At 43.1% G+C, this 26,370-nt stretch overlaps 2 protein-coding genes across 7 annotated transcripts; both read left to right on the plus strand.

The window, feature by feature from the left end:
- Nucleotides 1-258: 258 nt before the first annotated feature.
- Nucleotides 259-5,990, plus strand: psma2a (proteasome 20S subunit alpha 2a). Its single transcript, XM_018762841.2, has 8 exons — nucleotides 259-316; nucleotides 1,106-1,182; nucleotides 3,441-3,573; nucleotides 3,671-3,793; nucleotides 4,370-4,451; nucleotides 4,873-4,946; nucleotides 5,209-5,266; nucleotides 5,735-5,990. The coding sequence occupies exons 1-8, from the start codon at nucleotides 276-278 to the stop codon at nucleotides 5,849-5,851; spliced, it is 705 nt and encodes a 234-aa protein (XP_018618357.1). The 5' UTR covers nucleotides 259-275; the 3' UTR covers nucleotides 5,852-5,990.
- A 2,336-nt stretch (nucleotides 5,991-8,326) lies between these two features.
- On the plus strand, nucleotides 8,327-26,317 carry atad2 (ATPase family AAA domain containing 2). 6 transcript variants are annotated; one of them, XM_029246037.1, is made up of 28 exons: nucleotides 8,327-8,531; nucleotides 8,660-8,882; nucleotides 11,010-11,152; nucleotides 11,442-11,518; nucleotides 11,714-11,849; nucleotides 12,017-12,098; nucleotides 12,380-12,458; nucleotides 12,556-12,699; nucleotides 13,075-13,186; nucleotides 13,569-13,697; nucleotides 14,334-14,442; nucleotides 14,879-14,994; nucleotides 16,425-16,599; nucleotides 16,711-16,799; nucleotides 17,444-17,603; nucleotides 17,727-17,817; nucleotides 18,025-18,339; nucleotides 18,589-18,712; nucleotides 18,807-18,993; nucleotides 19,284-19,469; nucleotides 19,599-19,734; nucleotides 20,092-20,288; nucleotides 20,407-20,566; nucleotides 20,725-20,847; nucleotides 21,024-21,167; nucleotides 21,431-21,787; nucleotides 25,390-25,517; nucleotides 25,624-25,849. In XM_029246037.1, the coding sequence occupies exons 2-28, from the start codon at nucleotides 8,712-8,714 to the stop codon at nucleotides 25,816-25,818; spliced, it is 4,065 nt and encodes a 1,354-aa protein (XP_029101870.1). In that variant the 5' UTR covers nucleotides 8,327-8,531; nucleotides 8,660-8,711; the 3' UTR covers nucleotides 25,819-25,849. The 6 variants fall into 6 exon arrangements, with proteins under 6 accessions (XP_029101870.1, XP_029101872.1, XP_029101869.1 ...); XM_029246039.1 differs by lacking the exon at nucleotides 8,327-8,531 and adding an exon at nucleotides 25,926-26,317 and having other exon boundaries at nucleotides 8,574-8,882; nucleotides 25,624-25,752; XM_029246036.1 differs by lacking the exon at nucleotides 8,327-8,531 and having other exon boundaries at nucleotides 8,574-8,882.
- The last annotated feature ends 53 nt before the right edge of the window (nucleotides 26,318-26,370 follow it).

The following is a 26,370-nucleotide window of genomic DNA, read 5'->3' on the forward strand; positions in this document are numbered from 1 at the left end:
GGAAAACTAACATTCTGGGAGTTAGAGTTTTACGAAGAAAATGTTTCAACAGCGGCTAGTGTTTTGAATCACAAAAGTAATTAATTACTAATTTATTATTGAAATTTAAATAAATAATAAGTAAATCAAATTAACAGATCCTTATGATAACATTCCGACGCTTAAAAATTTATAAGATCGGATTCTGAAGCATAACTTTCCCAGGATGCCAAGCGGTGAGGCGATGTATTAGCCAATGAAAATCGTTTTCCAATCTTCCTCTCGGAGACAGAAACATGGCAGAACGAGGATATAGTTTCTCTCTTACCACGTTCAGGTAAAGAAGTCGTTTCCCGTATAAAATAAACACTGTATGCCACGTGACAAGAGCAGAAAATTTGTTAGTTTTTTTTTTTTTTTTTTTTTTGCAGAGTTATACATAATTTCTTTTTGTTGAGTCATTATGATTACAATGAATGAAGTGTCCTGACGTAACGAAAGTGACAATCTAAACTGGTTGTGTAGATGATGCGGCGATTTCCTTATACAACGTAAGAAAGAAGCAGGTTTATACACAAATACTTGTTACAAATGTCACTATTTAACCTTATAAGTTTCTTCCTGGTTGTGGCAATAGTTTTAACATTTTCGTGATCTCTTCGGTGACGGTTCAGTAGGTGGTCGGTTGTGTCTCTCTCTCTCTCTCTCTCTCTCTCTCTCTCTCTCTCTCTCTCTCTCTCTCTCTCTGTGTGTGTGTGTATTTTTTTTAATCGCCGGAATGAATTTTTTTTTTTTTTTTTTTTAGCTGATCATGATTAAGTGTGTTGTACACCGCTTGCAAATGAATGTTTCCTCACGGGTTAGGTAAAATAATAAAACATCAGTCACACAGAGACATACATGCATGGTGGATCATCCCATCGCATCGATCACCAGCGACCAGTGGAGGTCGCTGGTTTTGATTCGATGCGATGGGGCTGTTTAAATGTTTAAATAAAGAAAAGTAAAGAAATTATTAAGATTGTACAGACAAAGTTGCAAAGTAGGGAGAACTTTCTGCGTTCCCCTTACAGTTTAATGTTGCTGCGTGACTGTGTTTATGAAACCTATTTCTGTGGTCCTACAGCCCCTCTGGTAAACTGGTCCAGATCGAATATGCCTTGGCCGCCGTAGCAGCTGGTGCTCCATCCGTTGGAATTAAAGGTAAAAGTTCCATTAAAAGAGGTCTGAAGCAATGTGGTGTGTGATTATTAACAAAAACTTTGGAAATTCTTCTACATTTATTCATTTAGCAGATGCTTTGTCCAAAGCGACGTACATTTCAGCAAAAGTACAATTTATGCATTACATTAAGAGAAAGAGACATAGCTGCAGACATGTGAGTCAAGTAACCTAGTTTGTTACTTACCACTTGCTGCACTGAGGTTCATCATTCAAGTAGGTGCATAAAACACAGGATAGACAAATTCTGATACCTTCCTACCATTTTTTTTCATATTATAAGATACACAAGCAAGCAAATACAATGCCGGAGTAGTGCCTGATTCAAGGCTTTATCTGGTGATGCTCATTAAGTTACGGTGCATGAACATTTACGCCATACATGAGATGGAAAGATCTTGGGTGAAATGGGTCCAGAAAAGGTGAGTTTTCAGACTCTTCTTGAATGTAGACAGCTTCCGCAGTTCTGAGTGACAGGGGAAGGTTGTTCCACCACAAGGGAGCTATAACAGAGAACCTCTGTGCTGTACCTTTCGTGGGCGGGACCACCAAGCGAGCAAAAGTAGACGAGCGAAGGGGTCTAGTTGAGGTGTAGCGGTTGATCGAGACCTGTAAATAGCTGGGAGCAGTTCTATTGATGCATTTGTAGACAATAACCAGGGTCTTGAATTTGATTCGGGCAGCTATAGGAAGCCAGTGCAGAGAAATGAGTAGAGGAGATACATGGGAACGCTTTGGCAAATCAAACACAACTTGTGCAGCAGCATTTTTAGAAGCTGCAGAAGTTTGATGGCAGTAGCAGGAACAGCAGATAGAATAGCGGTCACTTTTCTCCAAAGCGACGTACATCTTCAGAGAACAGTACAGAAAGTGCATTACATCAACAAAAGGGGAGATTTGGATGCAGACGTGATTTTTGAATACAATTCGTCACACACCATCATATGGACCAGTATACATTTCACAAGTAGTTGCATCTAGGCTTTCCATCATTAACCAAATTATTAAGCATTATTAAACATAACAAACATGTACACATTTATCAAGCAATATGTCAGTAATGTATATCATAGTTTGGGGGAAAAGTAAATCATTAAATAGGTGTGATGTATAGAAATTACCCTCAGAGCATGAGATTTACAAGCAGCTAGGCAGAGTTGGCATCATGCATACTTTGTTAAAACCACAATGGGCCTTTTTAAAATACAGCAGTACTAGCAACATAAATCACGTTCCTGTGAGAAGAAATGCTATGGTTGCATTGACCATTTTCTTTGATATCTGTGTATGTTATACTCTAAACCCCCAAATGGCAGCACTGTGGCACAGTGAGTAGCACTGCTGTCTCACAGCACCTAGGTGGTGTGAGAGGACATGGGTTCAGTCTGCTCAGTCTGTGTGGAGTTTGTATATTCTCCCCTGTGTCTGTGTGGGTTTCCTCCCACAGTCCAAAGACACGCTGTTCAGGTTCCCCCATAGTGTGTGAGTGACAGAGTGTGTGTGTGTGTGTGTGTGTGTGTGTGTGTATTCCACTGATGTATGGATGAGTGACACATTGTAAGTAGTGTATCTACTAGTGTAAGTCACTGCGGTGAATAAGGTGTGTGGGCTGATAACACTACCTAGAGTTCATTGGAAGTCGCTTTGGATAAAAGCGTCTGCTAAATGAATATACACACACACACACTTTCAGAACCGCTTATCCCATACGGGGTCGCGGGGAACCGGAGCCTACCCCCCGCTAAATGAATAACTAAGTTCTAATGTAAATGTATCCAACAATAAATGGTGGCAATTGTGGGTTAACAGAATTGATCCTGTTTACTTGCTTGCCCTGGGTTCATTCTTTTTTTTTTTTACAGGACAATCCTGTCACTTACAATCTTTGAAGTTGTCATGCATATCAAGAACTTCAAACTTATAATTTGAAGCTCATTATTAATATAGAAACAGATAATGCAAAACTGAAGAACATGAAGGGAGTAAATTAAACTTAGCATTTCCATATTTGTATTCCCTCTATGCCTGGTTGTATGTGTTCTTCTGTCTATGACCATAGGATATTGTTTTTCTTTTTTGTATTTATTTTTTTAATCTTTAGGAAATCCAGTCAATACATGCTTTTTTTTTTTTACAGTTAGAAACATGACACCTCTAATTTTGAGCATCAATTGTTATAACTGCACAATATAGTGATTATAGTAGCCTGCTTTTATTCTACATTTTTCTCTTTGTCTTAGCTTCAAATGGAGTTGTGCTGGCAACAGAGAAGAAACAGAAGTCTGTTCTGTACGATGAACAAAGTGTGCATAAAGTGGAACCAATAACGAAACATATAGGAATGGTGTACAGTGGTATGGGTCCAGACTACAGGTAATGATGCCGCTTAGTTTTTACAGTTCAGCCATGTTGTAATATGATGCCTTTCTCTTTTGTTAAAGCAATGCATATCTTGTTTCTTTTTCTGCAGGGTGCTAGTGCGACGAGCACGCAAATTAGCGCAGCAGTACTTCCTAGTGTACCAGGAGCCGATTCCCACAGGGCAGCTGGTGCAGAGAGTGGCCTCTGTCATGCAGGAGTACACACAGTCGGGGTATGTTAGCTATGCATCCACGGCAATAGAAGAGATACAGTGGGGCTGAATTTTGTTGTTTCTTATTGCCAAATTGTTCAGTTTTGTATGTATACGAAGGTGCGCTTTTGCACTAATACCCATTTGCTGAGTTGTATGCCGCTTTGGAGAAAGCGTCTGCTTAATTACACACACACACACACACACACACACACACACACACACACACACACACATTGTCTGAAACTGCTTGTCCCAAGTGGGGTTGCGGCGAATGAGAGCCTCACCCAGCAACACACGGTGCAAGGCTGGAGGGGGGAGGGGACACACCCAGGATGGGACGCCAGCCTGTCGCAAGGCACCCCAAGTGGGACTTGAACCCTAGACTCACCAGAGAGCAGGCACAGGCCAAACTCGCTGCACCACCGCCCCCCCACATGATTAATACGTGTAAATGTAAGAAGGCAATTCTCTGTTTTGTTTTGCTTAGATGCAGGAAACAAAATATACTTCTTTTGTATTGCTTGATTTTTATTGAAAACACAATGAAAACATTATAATATTTCTGATCAATATTTTTAAAATATGTATCCACAGAGGTGTGCGTCCCTTTGGAGTCTCACTGTTAATTGCTGGCTGGGATGAAGATTGCCCTTACCTCTTTCAGTCAGACCCATCTGTAAGTGCTACATACTGTTTTGCTCTCAGCAAACCAACAGTTTTGATAGTTATTGTATTTTTGTATAAGCATATACAGATTTTCAGTGTTTGCGAATTGGGTCAAGTTTGACAAAACAAAAGCCCGAGTCGTGTGAAAGTGTTTAATATTTGATAACTTGTTTTGTATTGTATTTACTTTCACAACAGAATATTGGTGTCTTGGTGGTAATGTATTTGATATTATTGTAAAACTCTTTTTGCTTTAATTACTGAGTTTAAATATTTTTTTGTAGTTGTTGATAACTGCTTGCCCACATTCTGGTTTAATATTCCAGAGCCGAGCATAGGGTGTGAGGCAAGGTACCCTCAGAATTGGGCATCAGTCTATTGCAGGGCAGCATTTTAAATCGGTACTTTTTTTTTAAACTCTTTTTGCACAGGGTGCATATTTTGCTTGGAAAGCAACTGCAATGGGAAAGAACTATGTTAATGGAAAAACATTCCTTGAGAAAAGGTAAATAAAATGATTCCCTGAAAAGTGAGCTGACGTTGTAGTGCGGTTCTTGTACACTTGCAACTTGAAGTAAATGTTTTTAATTTGCATTCCTTGTTTACAAATTCAAGTTATAATAGACACATTCAATTAATTTTTAATAAATGTCAATTTAAAATCTGGTGTTTCACTGGTCTTTGACTTTATTTTGGGATACAGTAAATCATATTGATCCCATGTATTATTCAATAATGAAAATGTAATTACACTTGCTATTTTTTAGATACAATGCGGACCTGGAGCTTGAAGATGCAATTCACACAGCAATCTTGACTCTGAAAGTAAGTAATACTTTCCAAGACAGGTGTAAAAACATTGCTGTGCATTTTCGGTGTTGTATTTTCTGGGGGGGTGGAATTAATAGCGTTTTAACAACATGAGGCTGCAAATGCTATTTAACTGTCCTTTATTTTACCTGGTAATGATTAGTATAGGACGGGGGCGCGGTGGCGCAGTGGGTTGGACCGGGTCCTGCTCTCCAGTGGGTCCGGGGTTTGAGTCCCGCTTGGGGTGCCTTGCGACAGACTGGCGTCCCGTCCTAGGTGTGTCCCCTCCCCCTCCGGCCTTACGCCCTGTGTTGCCGGGTAGGCTCTGGTTCCCTGTGACCCCGTATGGGACAAGCAGTTCAGAAAATGTGTGTGTATGTGTGATTAATATAGATATTCTCTGTTGTAATATACTGCAGGCACTCATTTATTCAGTTTCTAATTATTCCAGGTTAAGTGATCACTTAATATTATTTCGTTCAGGAAAGTTTTGAGGGTCAGATGACTGAAGACAACATTGAAGTGGGCATCTGCAATGAGGCAGGCTTCAGACGACTCTCCCCAGCCGAAGTCAAAGATTACCTGGCAGCTCTTGCATAACACGAATCCACTGTAGTCCTACTTTATGTGCACTATTGATGAGTTCTGGAGTGGGTTTTCAGTACTTTTAAAAATGGTTTTTTTCAAAAGAACATTTTTATTCCTTGGCTCTTCATCCTCCTTTGTAGATAATTACCAATAAATGCTGGTAATTTAAAATAATTTGTATTTTCTTTTCCTTTAACCCTTTCCTTTTCATGACTTCTTACCATATTTACAATCGCTTTATCAGCCCACACTCATGCTTTTACAATGGAGTAACTGTTTTCTCATGAAAATTCAACGAATGCAAGGAAAGTACAAATGTTTGTATTTTCAAGGGCTTTTTAGAAACAGCTGGGAGTTAGAAGCTCATAGTATGACACTTACTTTCAGATTTACATTTATTCATTTAGCAGACACTTTTTTCCATACATCTCAGAGAACAATACAAAAAGTGCATTACATCAAAAGGAGAGATTTGGATGTAGACATGTGACAAATTGACTGTACTCAAGAATCACACCACTGTATTAACCAGTAAACATTATGTAAGTAGATGCATATAGGCTATTCCATCATTAAACAATATTGTTACTAAAAACTATTAAACATAAACACGTACATGTTTGTCAAGCAGTTATGAGATCAGGTGAGAAGTGAGTCCAAAAGAGGTGAGTTTTGAGACCCTTCTTCAATATAGAGCGATGCAGCAGTTCTGAGTGAGAGCGGGAAGTCATCCCACCAAATCTGAGCCAGAAATGAAAATCTTTGTGCTTTTGCAATGAATAGTTCAAGTGTTGTTTACTTTTAGCAATGATGTAAATGGACAAAAGAAACTTTGTAGTACTTCAGTAACCTAATTATCACTGAAATTAATGTAGGAATTTGGTATCTGCTACCCTGGGGTGGTGCAATGGTGCAACGGGCTTGGCCTGGTCCTGCTCCCTGGTGGGTCCTGGGTTTGAGTCCTGCTTGAGGTGCCCTGTGGTGGGTTAGTGTCCCAACCTGGGTGTGTCTCCTCCCCCCTCAGCCTTGCGCCCTGTGTTGCTGAGTTAGGCTCCCATTTGCCGCAACTCTGCTTTGGACAAGCGGTTTCAGATAGTGTGTGTGTCTGCTACCCTGGGGCTACCCTAGCAATAGGTGGCAGAAGTGAACTGTGAGTAATTGTGCCACTAGTTAATATGAATGTGTGTGACATTAGTCGGACAAGCACTAGCCTAGTGCTAGTTATTCAGGCTTGGGGTTTCTCTGGCATAAGGGCCAACATTTCTGTTTACTCTCCCTGGCCTCATCCTATTGATGCTTTATGTTTGAATAAATTCTGCATTAAGGCCTCCATCCTTGTGTCTTTGTTAATCCAGTGAGCACCCATGACTGAATAATCTTCAGAAATTTTAAGTTTTTTCAGTGTGTAAGTAACAGAAACTATGATTAAAGATGCAATTATTGCACTGCTTATTATTTTTTTAATGCCAGGAATAAGAACATAACCAATCATTAGTGATATGAGTAATCAATACTGCAAAGAGAAAAAGGGCTGGCAAAATCATCCTAGACTCTTTGCACCCAGGCCACTTCCTCTTTGAACTTTTGCTGTCTGGCTGGTGCTACAGGGCACTGAGCACCAGGACAGCCAGGCACAGGAAAAGTTTCTTTCCTCAGGTCATCTACCTCATGAACAGCTAAATACCCCCTAGGGAGTAAACTGGTGCAATAAACAATGCTATTTATATTTATTTTTTCACATAATTTCTCTTATTTACTTTCCCTTGCACTGTATATAACACACCTGTACAAACATATAATGTCTAGTGTCTATTTTATATATTGTGTACTTTATACTCTATTATTTTATCTTTTATTAGCCCACTCTACTTTTTATTATCTATGTCTTGTCACTGTCATTCTGTCTGTGCAAGTTCCTGTCACCAAGATGAATTCCTTGTATGTGTAAACATACTTGGCAATAAAGCTCATTCATAATCTATTACATTTAGCTGATGCTTTTATCCAAAGTACCTTATAATGTTAAGGTTATTTACCCATTTATACAGCTGGCTAATTTTACTGGAACAATTTAGGGTAAGTACCTTACTCAAGGGTACTATAGTATGGCCAGAGGGAGATTGAACTGCAACCTTTTGATCCCAGGGGGGTGCAGATCTATCCACTACACTAGCAGCTGTCCCATGCCCTCCTTTAAAAACATTAATAATATAAAATGACAAACAATGAGAAACAGGCTTCATTTGATTGCAGCAGCATCAGAATGTTTTTCAGATTATAGCGTTTATTACGACACACCATTTAAGTGTGAAATCACGTCATCCACTACGTCACGTCTTTTCGAATACCGTTGCGCGCCTTTTCTTTAGCTCACGCATTTGTTACATTGCAGCGTTGGTTGGTAGTGGGTGGGTTCGCTCTTTAGCCAATCAGCTGTCTCAGATCTGAGATGCGCAGCGCCGCGCCAAAACAAAAAAAAGGACAGCTACCGGTACACTTCCCAAATAAGAATCATCCGCTTCTTAACTTAGGAGTTAAACAGGCGTTTAGTCGTTTAAGCCTTCCGAATTTTTATTTGCCAAATTTACTTCAGTCATACAAAAAAACTGAAAAATAGATGAAAACGTGAGGCGAATTGTTAGACGCGCCTTCGCTGTTCACGGAGGACTACTTCTTGAATCGGAAGCATACGGTAGGTGGTGACCCGGCTTCGTGTGACGTTTGTGGCGCCAGAAATGAAGGGTTCGGAAAAGAGGGAAAACACTGCGAGGGACTGTCGTTTTTAATTACTTATGGAAAACTATTTATAATAATTTTTAGAGGAAAGCCTCAGCAGTCCTCGTATGCTAAAGCGGCGGACGCTCGGAGCGAAATGGTGATGCTACGCAGCAACGCGGCCGCCGAGCCGGCGACCCGCAGGCGGCCGACCGAGCTCGATTCGAGCTCCGAGTTTCTCTCCCTGCGGCCGCCGCTGAGGAAGTCGGCTCGCCTGAACCGCGGCCTGGATGACAGCCTTGGCGGCGCCCACAACGCCTCGGACAGCGTGAGTGTTCGTCCTCCGAACGTGCGGAAACGTCTCGCGCTAATTAGCATGTCTCGCGCGCACTTGTCTTGACTTGTTGTGCGCGGTCAGTCAGTATTTTACACCTCTCTTCTTCGCCCCAAACAGTTAGTTACACAGTTCTTGTTGGATGTGCTGCTGTAGCTGCCGGCTAATCGTTACGTGTGATATTAAGAAGGGGGGGGGATACCATCAGGAACAGGAGGGCCGTTTGACATCAGGAGATCATAAAGTATGTAAACATTCTCGTGACGCAAACTTTACTTCAACGCTTCTTGTCTGTCACCAACGACGCCGCCCCAGCGCGGGCTTTTGAAAAAGGGCGGCTGGACACGGGCCAAATGGAATTAATACTTGTATCTTTTTCTTTTATTGTTTATTAAAATTGACTTTCCGTTTTTTACCTGTATCCGCAATTTGGATAAAAAAAAAAATATCATGCGAACGAACGGAATCAATCACAGCCGCGCGGGGAGGGACTCGAACCTGCAAACCAGGGGGTCAGTGATCGGGGGTGCTAAAAGGAGCAGGGACTCAGTCCTGCAACCATTTGATTTGCGCTGCTGTCTCACACCGGCGGTGGTGGAGGACGTGAGTTCGAACCCCGCATGATGTTTTCCCTGTGTCTTGGTGGGTTTTTTCCGGTGCTCCGGTTTCCTTCCACAGTCCGAAGACATGCTGTTCAGGTGGATTTTACCCAAAGGTCGCAGGTTTGAATCCCACCTCCAGCTGTAGTACCCATGGGCCATTGGCCATGAGCAAGGTACTTAGCCTAAATTGCTCTAGTCAGACTACACAGCTGTATAATCAATGGTTAAATAGTTGTATAGTAGTTTCACATTGTGGAGGTGTGGTGGCGCAGTGGGTTGGACCAGGTCCTGCTCTCTGGTGGGTCTGGGGTTCGAGTCCCGCTTGGGGTGCCTTGCGACGGACTGACATCCCGTCCTGGGTGTGTCCCCTCCGGCCTTGCGCCCTGCGTTGCCGGATTAGGTTCCGGCTCCCCGCAACCCCGTATGGGACAAGCAGTTCTCAGACAATGTGTGAGTTTCACATTGTGAGTCGTTTCGGAGAAAAGCATCAGCTAATGTAATGCACAAATGAAATGTGTGTTTTCGCTGAGATGTATGTCACTTTGGGGAAAAGTATCTGCTAAGGACAAGAAAGCCCCACAGAGGATGGTCAAAACGGCTCAGGAAATCATAGGCACACAGCTACCAGCAGTCCAGGACACCTACACCACATGCTGCCTCAGAAAGACGATGCGCATCATGAGACCATACTACTGTCCATAGTCATTCTGTACGGGCACTCTTCTCTTCCCTGCGGCATCTGCAAAACGGCTTAAGTCTATTCAAACCCGCACAGCTCGGTACAGGAACAGCTTTTACCCCACTGCTGTAAGAGTATACAACACTAACCAATGTGCTACCTTTAGTAACTAGAGTTGGACTGCTCCACCCAAGCACATTGGTAAATTACGCTACCACTTTAAGCATTCTCATCCTCTCATTCTGAGTTCTGTCAACTGGCATTATTGTTATTGTTAGTGTTACCATTATTTATTGCTGTTGTTGCACTACTCACTGTCATTTTGTTTGTGCAGTGTTTCTATTTTTTGTCCATAGTCTGTGGAGAAGCATTCAGGAAGATTTTCATAATACATGTACATGGTACTTGTATCTATGACAATAAACTTGAAATGTAAATGAATGAATGTAAAAATGTAAGTAGCGTATATAGCAGTGTAAGTCACCTTGGGTTCTTGTTACTTATTTAAATTGACTATTTTTTTGTAACGTATGTGGATTGGATGTCCGATAACGGGGTTAGCGTTTTCACTGAAACCTGCTTAATGTGGTTGGGGGGGGGTAATTTTTTAAACCTTTTTAGCTGACACCTGTGTCCAAGGCAGCTTGTAATGTTAATCAACTTTACAATTATTTACCACTTACATAGCTGGCTACTCTTACTTAAGGCAAACACCATTGTCAAAAGCATTACAGGAGATTTGGGCTTTAAACCAGGACTCTTCTAGAGTGTTGGGTTACAGACCTAGTCACTCTATCAGCTGACCAATTGCACTCCATACATATTTTTTTCTTCTTACAGGGCCATTTGTCACCAAAGGAGGATGAGCATGCAAGTCAAAACCAAAGGACACGGGTACCGAAAGAGAAATGCAAATCACCTTTTGAGAATATGAATGGATCAGATGTGTTGCTAGAAGAAAGAACTGGAAAATATTTCACAAGGTACCTCAGATAAAAATGTGCATAGAATTAAAGATGTTACTGTTGTTCATTGTTATTGGCACTATTTTTGTTTTTGTGCAATACTATCTATCTTTTTCTTTTTCTTTCCATACCCTGTAGAAGCACTCAAAACAAGAGTTTCATGGTACTTATGACAATAAACCTTGAACTTGTCCATCAGCCCTGGGAGAGAAAGCTGTAGTCATGTTTTTTTATTGACTGACATTGTTTTGTTTTTAAACATCATGTCACATTCATATTTTGTTCCTCTGGCATTTTTCATCCACAGGAAGTCCCCAAAGTTGAAGGCTGGTGAAAAAACTAATGGAGACCAGAAAACTGTGAAGTGTGAATCACTAAAAAATGGTGTGATAATTTGTCACTACTTTTAAATTCCTTCATGCCTTGCTGTTTAGTGCATAATAAACTAGAAAAATGTATCATTAGAATCAAAAAGAATTTGAGGGGGTGAAAAGACCTTGCACAAATTGGTTGTTGTAACCTGAATTGTGAATGTTTAAAATTTCATTAAGAAAATGACTTTGATACCTGTTGTCATAGGTGATGTGGAGAGGAGGCTCACTTTAAGAAACTCCCAGAGTAAACTGAGAGTGATGGAGGAGGGTGGTTCGGTACGGCGCAGCTCCCGAATTACCAGATACAAACAGTCCATGCTCTACGACAGGCTCATTACTAAGTAAGGCTTCCTTAATTTCTTTACAATCCACTCCCAGGTTGTTAAATTATGTTTTAGTTTATAGGTTGCCTGAAGTTTTGATTTAGGCAAAGCAGTTGAAATCTGCATGGTGAAGCCATTTTTAAAAAAATGTCTAAAATGTTAATCATTTTGGTAATTTTGTAAAGCACCGCAGAAGCAGTTCTGCAGAAGATGGATGATATGCAGAAGATGCGACGGAAGCTGAGAAGCAGCGACGCCAAAGAAGCGGTTGGTCCTACACTGTTGTGTTCTCTGTGATTGGTTTGAAACCCCTGTAAGACCTAGATGGGTGTGATATTCAGACCTTGCAGTATTTATTTTTTTCCCCTCCTGGAAGCTTCTAGAAAACTTTTTTTCTGGGTTGAAGGTTAAACAATTTAAGATTAACCCTCTCAAGGCCAGATTAATACTAGCAGTAGTAAATGCTAGCATTAGTAGGCAGTTAGTGGTGCTAATTTGCAGCGCCTGCTTGGAGAGGGTTAAAATGATTTTTAGCTTTTTCTTTGTAGAATCTTGGAATTTATTCAGGAGTGAAGAGGAAGACCACTGGAAAAGAAAAAGCAAGTGATGAGGATAATCAAGAGAATGGTGAGTTTGTTTGCCAAACTCTTCTCATTCTCTCTCCATTATGGTAACTTTGTATGAGCTTCTTTCATTCTGACATTTGATTCCCTTCTAAATTTAGACTACACTGAGGAGGATGATGACTGTGATGAAGATGAGGAGGAAGGAGATGATGAAGACGATGATGATGTGGAGGAGGGAAATCAGAAACGATACGAGTTCAGGCAGCGCAAAGCTGTTGTCCGCTACCAGGCACCTCTTGAAGGTTAAAAAAAAAAAAAAAATCTTGAGATTATAATATGTTATGAAGCATGATTAACATTAGATTGTTGTTTGATTAATGGTTAAGTCCTTTTCAGTAGTGTTTTTTTTGTTGCTAAAATGTAGTCATTCAGATTCCACAATCGTGCAATTTAATTTTTTTTTAATGTGAAAAGTTGTTTGGCTCAAAATTGTGATTTTAAGTCTTAGTAATAACTGCTTCATGTGTTTGTTTTTTTTTAAACATTTTCTACATTTCCTTTCTTACCAAAGGACAAAGGAAAAATACCAAAATGAATCATTTTGAAATGACTACTTGTTTCCAGAACTTAATGAGTGATGCAATTTTTTTTTTTTTTTTTCTCCCCCCCCCTAACAGAACCTAGAAAACAAAGCATGTTTTTCAACCGCCATTCAACTGCCACCAGGAGAAGGTACTCGTTCAGATCCTCTGGTCCCCGAAGCCTCTACAACAGGAGGAGGAGCAGCAGGTCAGCAGCACTACATTGCTTCTGTGATTTCATTCCATTAGGATAGAAATATTCTTGTAAAATATTCTGCCATTTTTCATAAACTTGTTGCATCATTTTGCTGGCAGTTGATGCAGAAGATACCCTCTTACTGTGTAAATCATAACTTGCAGGAAGTAGGTTGATTGTTCAATAATAATTCTGGGTAGGGGGCTGTGATCCTAGTGTGAAACCAAAGGATTTTAATTACCCTCTATAAGGCTTTTTATAAACTGAACCATCTTGCTGTACAATGCCACTGTTTTTTCAATGGGTTTTGCCAAATAAGTTACCTCTAGGATAAATATGCCATTATTATAAATGATCTGGACAATCAAAAACATTTAATAAATCTGGCCACCAGACGGAGACATGCTATCCACAGCAGTGACTCCACTTCATCTTCAACACCTTCATCTGATGAGGGGGATAATGATGAGGAAGAGCAATTCCAAAGGCGCAGGAATAAGAATCGGAATAGATCAATGAACAGGTATGTAAGTGTACCTATAAAAGTGAGTTAGGGCATTTTGTGTTATGGTTGTAGAAGTGCAGTATGCTGGGTTTCAGCAAGAAGTACACCGGCCCCTGATCTGATCTTACTAGCAGTTGGGATTGGAAGTTTTGTCTGTAAATTAAATGTCAGTATTTGCATTAAGTTGTTAATAAGTGTATATCCCTTGATTTCTTTATGGGATATGGTTTCTTAAAGTATTGAACGTAGCTGTAATAAGTAAATATTGTTTTAAGCTTTGAAATAAATTGATATATAATGCTGAAAATAAAAACATCCCTCCACAAACTTATTCAATCCCATGTGTGGACTGATTCGTGTTTAAAAAAAAAAAAAAACGTGCAGTTATGCAGTGTAAATACAGGGCTCTGCAACAAATTTTTGAAAATGGGTATAAAGAAAGCAGTAACTGAATTATAAAAGGACTGCATAATTAAACATTTCTAACTTGAAAATGTATATCAAGGGAAAATGTAGTAACTTCTGTAGCTTGTGGTGTCAGTTTTCATTCAACACAGCCTTATGAATAGCTGTTTTGCCATTGGTGTATGTCACTTTGGAGAAAAGTGTGTGCTAAATGAACAAGTGTAAATGTAACGTGATCTCACCCTCCAGATGCCTACCATTAAATTTACGCAAGGAGGACTTGTTGGGAATACACAAGGACAGAATGAAGATTGGGGCGAGTCTTGCTGATGTTGACCCTATGCAGATTGATCAGTCGGTAAGGGTTGTGCCTTTGTGGAGGATAGTTGTCATCGGAATTTTATCTTTAGTCTTTCAATACGTTCAAAACATTGCTGCTAGTTTATAAAAACTGATACATTGTTCTGATTTCACCCATGACCTATTTATTAAATGCATTTCCAGAAAGTGACAGGCCATGAACATTGGTTTTTCAGTAATGAAATGTTAATTTCAGGAGACAGCTGATAGTTTAGTGGTTAGAGCTGTATCTTTTGAATCCAAAGGTTGCCGGTTCAAATCTTATCTACAGCTGTAATACCCTTGAGCCAAGGTACTTGCCCTGAATTACTCCAGTAAAATTACCCAGGTTGTATAAATGGGTAAATAATTGTAAGTCGCCTAATATTAGAAGTCACTTTGGAGAAAGCGTCAGCTAAATGAATAAATGTTAATGTAACTCTGCTTCCTCCCAGGTGCGATTTGACAGCATTGGGGGTCTGTCAAGTCATATTTCTGCTTTGAAGGAGATGGTGGTCTTCCCACTGCTTTACCCCGAGGTGTTTGAGAGGTTCAAGATACAGCCACCAAGGTGAGTAGATCAGTTTTATTTCCAAAGCCTAAAGGCACCAGTTTTGTCAAATGGGTGTTTTGTTGAGGATTTGGTACAGGTTTTATATTGGTTGTCTGCACTGTGTGCTCATGCATCATTCCGGTCATCCCTTTAGATAAGCATGTTTGACTTGTGTTTACGAAAAACACGATTTAGTATGGCTTCTCTATTTACGACAAATGTTTGCAGTTACGTAAAGCACTCTGGGCCGGTAGCAACTCTGGGGGGAAAAAAAATTGCTTATTTCATCCTTCAAAGTCGCCTTTATCCTGATGGGTGAGGCGCACACACACTGCACCACCCCAGGCAGTAATCTTGGCAGTTAGTGTGGGCACATGTTTTGATAGCATCTCTCCGTTTACGCTCGTGTGTGAAGAAAGCAGAAACATGCACAAATACTTGTGCACATGCATATGCACAATTTGGTAAAGCGTTGACTCCAAACACGTCTTTGGAAGTGAACCCACGCTCTTTTAGACACCATGTCAGTTTGTTCAGTGAGAACAAATTCATTTTTGTTTTCCTACTTTTTTTTTCTTTAAAGTCTGGATAATACATGATATTTAGTGTTTATGTATGTTGTGTTTGCGAGTATTTAAGTATATAGTATTTGGGAAAGAGCCAGGGTGCAGGTAAAGAGATACAGTATTATTATTAATAAATCCATAAAGTACTGGAGTAATAAATTAAAAAAATACCTTGTGGTGTTGTCACAATAACTATTAACTGTCCAGTTTAATGGGGTTTAGTGATATTTTAGCATGAATCGGCATCTCTTTTGGGGGCTCAGGAAAAGCATCAAAAATTACAGTTGAAACTAATAGCAATTCCATTTTTGAGTTATGAAAGCTTGTGCTGCTAAGGTTTTTGTGGCATTAATTACCTTTGTAAGGTGCGGGTAGGATTATATGTCCCATAGGCAATTTTCAGTAAAACTTGCTAAAAATTTTTGTTAACCTACCTCTGCCTTATATTTGTTATATTAAGCACCACTGGATTGAGTTTGGTTCAAGGCAACCACTTGCAGTTTTCATCATAAGGAGGGGTTCAGGAGTGCTTTACCATTACCTTCTTTCACGCATGTGTGGATTAGACACGGCACGTCCTGAACCAGATTGGAACGTACACTCAAACTTGCAGTACGCTGTAAAACACCAGCTTCACCCAATGTGCCTGTGAGCCCCAAATATTAAATGTAGACAATTTTATTATAGGAATCAAAATTTTGTATCTGAATGAATTTAGTGGCATTTTTCCCCCCCTTACCATATTAAAAGGTATTTGCGGGTATAGATAACTGTGTGTCCATGAGTCTGACACATATGGGTGTGGGTTTTTTTTTTTTTTTTTTAAAATATATTTATTTATAAATATAACTGAGCATTGCCCATGCCTGCCTACATGTTCAGGGGCTGTCTGTTCTACGGCCCTCCGGGGACAGGGAAGACGCTGGTGGCACGAGCCCTGGCAAACGAGTGTAGCCAAGGGACCCGCAAGGTGGCCTTCTTCATGAGGAAGGGGGCCGACTGTCTGAGCAAATGGGTTGGCGAGTCAGAGCGGCAGCTCAGACTGCTGTTTGATCAGGTAATTTGTTTTTATTTATCATTTTTAATCTCAAGAATATCACGTCAACAGACTAGTGCCATTGATGGCAAATACTTGATTGAACAGTTGATTCTGATTTGAATTTTCCAGGCGTATCAGATGAGGCCGTCCATCATTTTCTTTGATGAGATTGATGGTCTTGCTCCAGTTCGATCCAGTCGGCAGGACCAAATACACAGGTTGGACCAACTAGTAGATGTCACCCTTTATGACTTAACTACAGTTTTCTTATATTACAAGAAATAAATGCATTAAGAATGGATTTTCAGTATGCAGGTTGGCTGTGGTAAAGTTTACGTTCTGTGATTCTGAGTTTTGAATTTTTACAATTATTAATACAACTTCGAATGCATGCCTGCATATAGCTGTGTACTTCACTGATTACTGTGAACATTTTAATTTATGAAACCGCGTAAGGCCATTTCGAAACATTGTGAAGACTGAAACAAGAGTTATCCCATTCCTGAAAATTGTTATAATATATTAGTCTAAGGGGTGGCGCGGTGGCGCAGTGGGTTGGACCGGGTCCTGCTCTTCAGTGGGTCTGCGGTTCGAGTCCCGCTTGGGGTGCCTTGCGACGGACTGGCGTCCCGTCCTGGGTGTGTCCCCTCCCCCTCCGGCCTTACGCCCTCTGTTGCCGGGTAGGCTCCGGTTCCCCGTGACCCCGTATGGGACAAGCGGTTCTGAAAATGTGTGTGTGTGTGTGTGTGTGTATTAGTCTAAATCAAAACTCTTAATTTTTTTTTTAAGTTTCTGATTAGTTGCAGTTTTTAGGATACAGTGCATGTGGAATCATGATATTTGCCCCCCACCCCCCATACAGCTCCATCGTTTCCACTCTGCTAGCCCTCATGGATGGTCTGGACAGCCGCGGGGAGGTCGTAGTGATTGGGGCTACTAACCGGCTAGACTCTATTGACCCTGCGCTCAGGCGTCCTGGACGTTTTGACAGGGAGTTCCTCTTCGGCCTCCCAGACAGAGAAGTGAGTTTTTGGGCCCTTTTTGAAGCATGTCAACTAAACTATATTGCCATACTTGAAGTGATCTTTTAAATCCATAGATCTGCACTGTGGTAGCTGTTTAATATGAACTGAACTTTTTTTGAGGCTCGGAAAGAAATCCTGAAAATACACACAAGGCAATGGAATCCCCAGCTTTCTCATGCCTTCATTGAAGAACTGGCTGACAAGTGTGTTGGTAGGTTTTCTTATTTTTTACTTTCAGGAATAGTCTTAACTTTGTTTCCCCTCTAACCCCAGTTTCCTTAATTTTTGTGAACTGATAAAAGAACCTGCTCCTTTCTTTACATCCTGATTCTGTACATTTTTGCCTCATTATTCAGATGACATTTAGTTCCTCTGAGTGCCACCATGCTGGATGTTGTTCTGTCCCCTCATTCCCCAGGGTACTGTGGTGCGGATGTGAAAGCTGTGTGTGCGGAGGCTGCCCTCTGTGCTCTGCGTCGTCGCTACCCGCAGATCTACGGAACTTCCGAGAAGCTGCAGTTAGACGTGGCCTCCATCAGCATCAGCAGCCGGGACTTTGTAGCGGCCATGAGGAAGGTGGTGCCTGCCTCCCAGCGCGCCGTATCGTCTCCAGCAAAAGCTTTGATTCCCATCGTGCAGCCCCTGTTGGCTGATACTCTAGACCATACCCTGAAAACACTAAAAAGGATTTTCCCGCATGCAGAAATGACCATCAAGAGAAAGCAGGACAGCGGTAGGTACACTACTCATTTGCGGGTTGCTTTTCTTTAATTTACAATCCGAGATAATGGCGAGATGGGACTGCCTAAGAAAGGAATGAGTGCAGGTAGTTCTAACACTGCAATGAATCAGATTTTGAAAGTACTACAGTTGTGGTGTCGCACACCCCCGTTTTGTGTGTGTGACCCAAGATAGACCATTATAAAGTCTAATTGTAATAGATGTTTAAACTAATTGAAAGTTTTCATTTTGTGTTTATTAGACATCACCATTCATGTTTTGGAGGATGATCTGTTGTACAGTGAAGACGAGGGCCCCTCCTTGTGTGCGGAGGGAGCCATTCAGAAGCAGCTCAACAAAGCAGAGAGTTTCCTGAACTTTAACCGGTGAGCAGTCCGTCTAGTAGATGCTGTCGCGTAGGGTTTGCTCTCTGGGTTGCTCGCTTGTTTGCTCAGTGGACTGGCTTCCCCAACTCAACAGGAGTGCTCTGCACCAGCCCACCTCCTATCGCCCCAGACTCCTGTTGGTGGGCAGACCTGGCTCTGGCCAGAACTCCCACCTGGCGCCAGCGGTGCTCCATGCCCTAGAGAAGTTCACAGTATATACACTTGACATGGCTGTGTTGTTCGGGGTCAGCAGCACCTCCCCAGAAGAGGCATGTGCTCAGGTACTGACAGCTGCCAGTTTTGCACCCTTCCTTTTCCTCCCAACATGTGTGCACATCTGTCTTCTCTATTTGCTCTTGTCTTTGAACTCTTGGCCATACCCTGGTGGTGTTTCTTGGTTTTTCCAACATGCCTTGAAAACAAAAAAAAAAAAAAAAATCAGTTGACTCATTTTAAGTGGTAGAAATTGAACCTTTTTTTCCCTGTTTTGCACTTGTATAAACCAGGGGATTTGAAAGTGTCTGAGCTGTTTGCATGGGGCCCTGGGTCACGCTTTATTTTGGCACCACAGATCTTCTGTGAGGCGAAGAGAACATCTCCCAGCGTCCTGTACATCCCCTACATCCACCAGTGGTGGGAAACGGTGAGCTCTGCAGTTAAAGCCACCTTCCTCAGTCTGCTCCAGGACATCCCCTCCTTCGCTCCCATTCTGCTACTGGCCACCTGCAGTGTGCCCTACGACTGCCTTTTCCAGGAGGTAGGTACTTATTACCACATGTTTTATATTCCTTCTTTACAAGTAAATGAAACATCATTTTTTTAAAATATTGTGAACTAAATTTTTTTTTTTTTTTTTTTTTTTTTTTTCCTCTCTCTCCAATCCAAGGTACAGGATCTGTTTCGTGCTGAATATGGAGAAGTTTTCCACATTTCACGGCCTACGCAAAAGGAGAGAAACAAATTCTTTGAGGACCTAATTTTGACTCAAGCTGCCAAAGCACCAGTATCTAAGAAGAAGGCTGGTAAGTATTTTTGTTTTACTGTTATGTCTTTGAAATGAACCTTACAGTCTAAAGAGGGATTGTGTTTCAGATCAGGAATCGGGGTTAAAAACTTAATTCTGTTGCAGTATGTGGTGCTTCCTTTTCCTAAATCTTTTTTTGGAGAGCATGTTGGGTACCACAGGTGGTAACTAATATCATATAATAAAGGCTGCAAAACACCAACAGCTCTGTTAAGTGGAAAGTGGATGTGAGTTCCATATCTAAAAATGTTTAAATCAATGGGGAGGACAGTTTTCCTTAACAAACCAAACCTGTGCTTCTCCTCTTGCTCCCTGTGTGATTGCTAGTGACATTATGCTGCGCCTTGTGTTCCAGTGCTACAGGCTTTGGAGGTGCTGCCACTGGCGCCCCCGCCTGCCCCCCGTCAGCTGACAGAGGAGGAGCAGCAGCGTTTAGAGGAGCAGGAGGAGGACACTTTGCGGGAGCTGAGGCTCTTCCTGCGTGACGTCACCAACCGCCTGGCACTGGATAAGCGTTTCAAGGCCTTCACCAAACCTGTAGATGTGGAAGAGGTGTGTGTTTTGGGGCAGAGGTGGGATTTTTTTTTTTTTTCCTTCTCCCCTTCCCCCTCAACTGCACACGTGTAAATGTGTGCGTTCATATGTGTCGTGTGCTTCACCCATTGTTCAGGTGCCCGATTACACGACTGTGATCAAGCAGCCCATGGACCTGTCCACCGTGCTCTCAAAGATTGACCTGCACAAGTATGTGACAGTCAAAGACTTTTTACATGATGTTGACTTGATCTGGCAGAATGCACTGGAGTACAACCCAGACACAGACCCTTCTGGTGAGTAGTTATATTTTCTCTTTGTTTATTGTGGCACATTTTTCCCCATGTCTGAATATTTGCAGTATTTAAATGAGAACAGCTGGTTTTTATACTATTTTCAGAAGATCATAACATTTTGCATTAATATTCACCACTAATACTTTTGTGCCTTGCAGACCGACAGATCCGCCATCGTGCTTGTGCTCTGAAAGACACTGTGCACGTAATCATCAGAGATGAACTTGATGAGGACTTTGAGAAGATCTGTGAAGAGATCAGGGAATCTCGCATTAAGAGAGGTTAAACTTCATTATTGCTAAATTTGAGTCTCTGTGAATCAGTGACACAGTAGTTCATTTATGAAGGAGAGGCCATAAGAGGAAACTTAAGCAGAAATAAGTGAATGGAGGTACAAGATGTAATGAGCTGAGGTATATGCTTCAATAATTTGTCGTATTCACATGTGAAACTTTAGGTTGTTCAACATCAAGATTTGCTCCGTCCTTTTACCACGTACAACCAAAGAGAAGCATTTCTGACACCAAGAATAGCAATGCTGAGATTGCAAAAGATGCCCCCTCCTCCACTCCAATTGCGGCAAGCACGCCCCGCTCAGCAGGTAATAGGATTTTTGCACGCGTATCCCTAGGATTCGTTTTTATGGGTCACGTGCTCAGTCAGCACTGGTGATGAACCTAATCGTGTGTCACACCAATAGTATAGAGTAAAACGGCACCCTTAGGGGAAAGATGTTCTGGGTAACTGCTACCACCCACCTTGTGTTATGTTAGGTTTACAGATGAGTCCTTCGTCCATGTTGTTGTTGTTTGTCAGACAGCTGGCCAACAAATATTTAAAAAAGAGAATGAAATCTATTTCTAGCAGCTCAGAAGAAGAAGCGCAAAAGAAGCGGTTGGAGTTCCGGCATCATTCGGAAGAAGAGGAAGTATTCTTCCAAAGAGAGGGATTCTGTTGAGTCTGATGAAGATGGGGAAGGTGAGGATGGGAAGACGGCTGAGAGCGAAGACGGGGAGGATGAAACTGGCCCCACACTAGCGTCAGGCCCTGATGAGTCAAACTGTGGCAAGACCTTGCTGGAATGCACATTGGCTGAAGGGACAGAGTCTGAGCATGGCAACGAGGTCCTCGTAGAGGAGGGAGACCCAGGGAAAAAGCTGTCCCCCAAAGCCACTGAGTCCAGCTTTAACACAGCTCTGTTTGAGCAGGAATCCGGAACAGGTCTGTATTGGTTGAGAGAACTACTGCTGTCATGCATTCAATCAGTAACTGACTCAGAGCTACTGTGCTGACTACATGATGCTAGTTCTTTATGCCTTTTTTAGCTCTATATTCTGCTTGAATACATATATGGATAGTGTAGTAGTTAGAGCTGTTGCCACCTTACTTCACCCAGGCTCAAATCCCTGCTTCTGCATCAATACCCTTCATCAAAGTACTTGCCTTGAATGGATGCAACAAAAATTACCCAGCTGTATAAATGGGTAGATCTTTATTAATAGCTTAGTGTACTAACCTAACATTGTAACTTGCTTTAGAGAAAGGTGTGAGGTAAATGAATAAATTATGTTTAAAGTTAGAATGTTCCTACTCTAAAGTGTAGTGATATACATAAGTTTGCTTTCCAGCAATGACTCCATCCATCCATCCATCTTCCTCCGCTTTTATCCGGGGCCGGGTCGCGGGGGCAGCAGTCCGAGCAGAGTACTCCAGACCTCCCTCTCCCCGCACACCTCCTCCAGTTCCTCTGGGGGAACCCCAAGGCGTTCCCAGGCCAGCCGGGAGACATAGTCTCTCCAACGTGTCCTGGGTCTGCCCCGAGGCCTCCTCCCAGTGGGACAAGCCCGGAGCACCTCCCCAGGGAGGCGTCCAGGAGGCATCCGGAACAGATGCCCGAGCCACCTCAACTGGCTCCTCTCGATGCGGAGGAGCAGCGGCTCTACTCCGAGCTCCTCCCGGGTGACTGAGCTCCTCACCCTATCCCTAAGGGTGCGCCCAGCCACTCTGCGGAGGAAACTCATTTCTGCCGCTTGTATCCGCGATCTCATTCTTTCGGTCATGATCCAGAGTTCATGACCATAGGTGAGGGTAGGAACGTAGATCGACCGGTAAATTGAGAGCTTCGCCTTACGACTCAGCTCCCTCTTCACCACAACAGACCGGTACAATGACCGCATTACTGCAGACGCCGCACCGATCCGTCTGTCGACCTGCCGCTCCATTTTTCCCTCACTCGTGAACAAGACCCCAAGATACTTAAACTCCTCCACTTGAGGGAGCAACTCCCCCCTAACCCGGAGGGAGCAATCCACCTTTTTCCGACTGAGAACCATGGCCTCGGATTTGGAGGTGCTGATTCTCATCCCCGCCGCTTCGCACTCGGCTGCAAACCTCCCCAGTGCACGCTGCAAGTCTTGACTTGATGAAGCCAACAGGACCACATCGTCCGCAAAAAGCAGAGACGAGATCTCGCGGCCACCAAAACAGACACCCTCCGTTCCCTGACTGCGCCTAGAAATTCTGTCCATAAAAATAATGAACAGAATCGGTGACAAAGGGCAGCCCTGGCGGAGTCCAACATGCACCGGGAACAGGTCTGACTTACTGCCGGCAATGCGAACCAAGCTCCTGCTCCGGTCATACAGGGAACGAACAGCCCGTAGCAACGAGCCCCGAACCCCATAATCCCGAAGCACCCCCCACAGGATGCCACGAGGGACACGGTCGAATGCCTTCTCCAGGTCCACAAAACACATATGGACTGGTTGGGCAAACTCCCACGAACCCTCCAACACCCTAGTGAGGGTATAGAGCTGGTCCAGTGTTCCACGGCCAGGGCGAAAACCGCATTGCTCCTCCTGAATCCGAGGTTCGACTATCGGTCGGATTCTCCTTTCCAGTACCCTGGCATAGACTTTCCCAGGGAGGCTAAGGAGTGTGATCCCCCTGTAGTTGGAACACAATCTCCGGTCCCCCTTCTTAAAAAGAGGGACCACCACCCCGGTCTGCCAGTCCAGAGGCACCGTTCCCGAACTCCACGCGATGCTGCAGAGGCGTGTCAGCCAAGACAGCCCCACAACATCCAGAGACTTGAGAAACTCGGGGCGGATCTCATCCACCCCCGGAGCCTTGCCACCGAGGAGTTTTTTGACTACCTCAGCAACTTCAGCCAGGGTAATGGACGAGTCCCCCTCCGAGTCCCCAGCCTCAGCTTCCTCTACGGAAGGCGTGTCGGAGGGATTGAGGAGATCCTCAAAGTACTCCTTCCACCGCCCGAGAACATCCTCAGCTGAGGTCAGCAGCGCACCACTTCCACTGTAAACAGTGTTCGTGGAACACCGCTTCCCCCCTCTGAGTCGCCGGACGGTTTGCCAGAATCTCTTTGAGGCCGACCGAAAGTCTTCCTCCATGGCCTCACCGAACTCCTCCCAAGCCCGAGTTTTTGCCGCGGCGACTGCCAGAGCCGCGCTCCGTTTGGCCCGTCGGTACCTGTCAGCTGCTTCAGGAGTCCCATGAGCCAGCCAGGCCCGATAGAACTCCTTCTTCAGCTTGACGGCATCCCTTACTTCCGGTGTCCACCACCGTGTTCGGGGATTGCCGCCGCGACAGGCACCGGAGACCTTATGGCCGCAGCTCCGGACAGCCGCACCGACAATGGAGGAGCGGAACATAGTCCATTCAGACTCAATGTCCCCCACCTCCCTCGGGACCTGGTTGAAGCTCTGTCGGAGGTGGGAGTTGAAGACCTCTCTGACAGGGGCCTCCGCCAAACGTTCCCAACAGACCCTCACTATGCGTTTGGGCCTGCCAGGTCTGTCCAGCTTTTTCCCCCGCCATCGAATCCAACTCACCACCAGGTGGTGATCAGTTGACAGCTCAGCCCCTCTCTTCACCCGAGTGTCCAAGACATATGGCCGAAGGTCAGAAGAAACGACTACAAAGTCGATCATCGACCTCCGACCTAGGGTGTCCTGGTGCCAAGTGCACTGGTGGACACCCTTATGCATGAACATGGTGTTCGTTATGGATAAACCGCGACTAGCACAGAAATCCAATAACAACTCACCGCTCGGGTTCAGATCAGGGAGGCCGTTCCTCCCAATCACGCCCCTCCAGGTATCACTGTCGCTGCCCACGTGGGCGTTAAAGTCCCCCAGTAGAACGACAGAGTCCCCAGTGGGAGCGCTTTCCAGCACGCCCCCCAGGGACTCTAAAAAGGCCGGGTACTCTACACTGCCGCTAGGCGCATAAGCACAAACGACAGTGAGAGACCGTTCCCTGACCCGAAGGCGTAGGGAGATGACCCTCTCATTCACCGGGGTAGACTCCAACACATGGTGGCTGAACTGGGGGGCTATTAATAAGCCCACACCAGCCCGCCGCCTCTCACCTTGGGCAACGCCAGAATAGTGGAGAGTCCACCCTCGATCGAGTAGAGTGGTTCCAGAACCCAAGCTGTGAGTGGAAGTGAGCCCGACTATATCTAGACGGTATCTCTCAACTTCCCGCACCAGCTCAGGCTCCTTCCCCGCCAGTGAGGTGACATTCCATCCAGCAATGACTCAAGTCCTTCAATTGGTTTTTGTTCAGGCAACCTGTTAACAGTTCTGTAAGTCAATCTGTGTGTGTGTGTGTGTGTGTGTGTGTGTGTGTGTGTGTGTGTGTGTGTGTGTTTTATATTTTATATATAAAAATCAGATGTTGTTCTTCCTCTCAGCAAAGCCTATTCACCAGGTCTGCAGGATTACTGTAGATGTTACAGCACAGTTTGTTCAGTCGTGTCACTCCCTCATCACGTGCTGTCTTCCCATACTCGGAGAAAGGAGTGGCTCGAATTACCCGCGGGAAGAAGACTCAGGTGGAGCAACAGCAGCACATCAATGTGGAAAAAGCCTTGCAGATCCTGGCTGAGAAAACCCCACAGCTTGTAGTTGATCATGACAAGTTGAAGGTAACCATTAAGGGTTTGTCAGCAGTTCGTTCATGCAACATTCACAGTTTTACTTGTTCAGAATTGCCAGCTCGTTACTTTGTTTTAAGCTTCTTTTTGTTTTTAGGAATTGTTGCAGAAAGTTGTTTCCAAGACTGAAGGGTATGAAGTGTACCAACTAGAGAAACTTTATGCCTTGTTGAGTCAGTGCATCTATAGACACCGGAAAGACTATGATAAAACCGAACTTGTTCAGGTGGGGAATTTTTTTTTTTTTTATTTAATATGCTATTGTCTAATTTATTTTACAACCAGGTTGTAAAAGTTATAATTGCTGTTGCTGAAATGTTAGATCCACACAATTTAGTTGAACCTCAATATATTATACCTTGAGCATTATTCAGTACTATCTTTTCTCTTCTTTTCTAGGAAATGCAAAAAGAAATCAACAATTTTTAATTTTTCACAAGACAAATTTATTTTTTTTTAAACAGAATCTTCTGTCCTTTAATATATAAAGGCTAAAATGGTTATATTTAGTATAAATATACAGATTGCAGATTCCAGTATTACTGAATTTCATGTATTAAATTTTTTTTTTTTCCTCCCTTCAATGTTTTGTTTCTTGTTCTTCCTTTTTTGCCATGGCTACATCAATAACATGGAATAAGTACAGAGCATATGGGAAATCAGCAGAGCACAACACAGCCAATGAGTTTATGGTCCATTATGCACCAATTACACCACATGTTCCACAACGGGAATGTCTGTCATGCTTTGCGGGTGATTTAACAGTGCCAGTTTAGTTTAATTTCGAGGGGAGGAAGAAACCCCAAATTAAAATGATTTATAACCTTTAGTGTGTAATACAGAC

Source organism: Scleropages formosus, chromosome 18, assembly GCF_900964775.1.
Source record: "Scleropages formosus chromosome 18, fSclFor1.1, whole genome shotgun sequence".
Classification (NCBI taxonomy): domain Eukaryota; kingdom Metazoa; phylum Chordata; class Actinopteri; order Osteoglossiformes; family Osteoglossidae; genus Scleropages; species Scleropages formosus.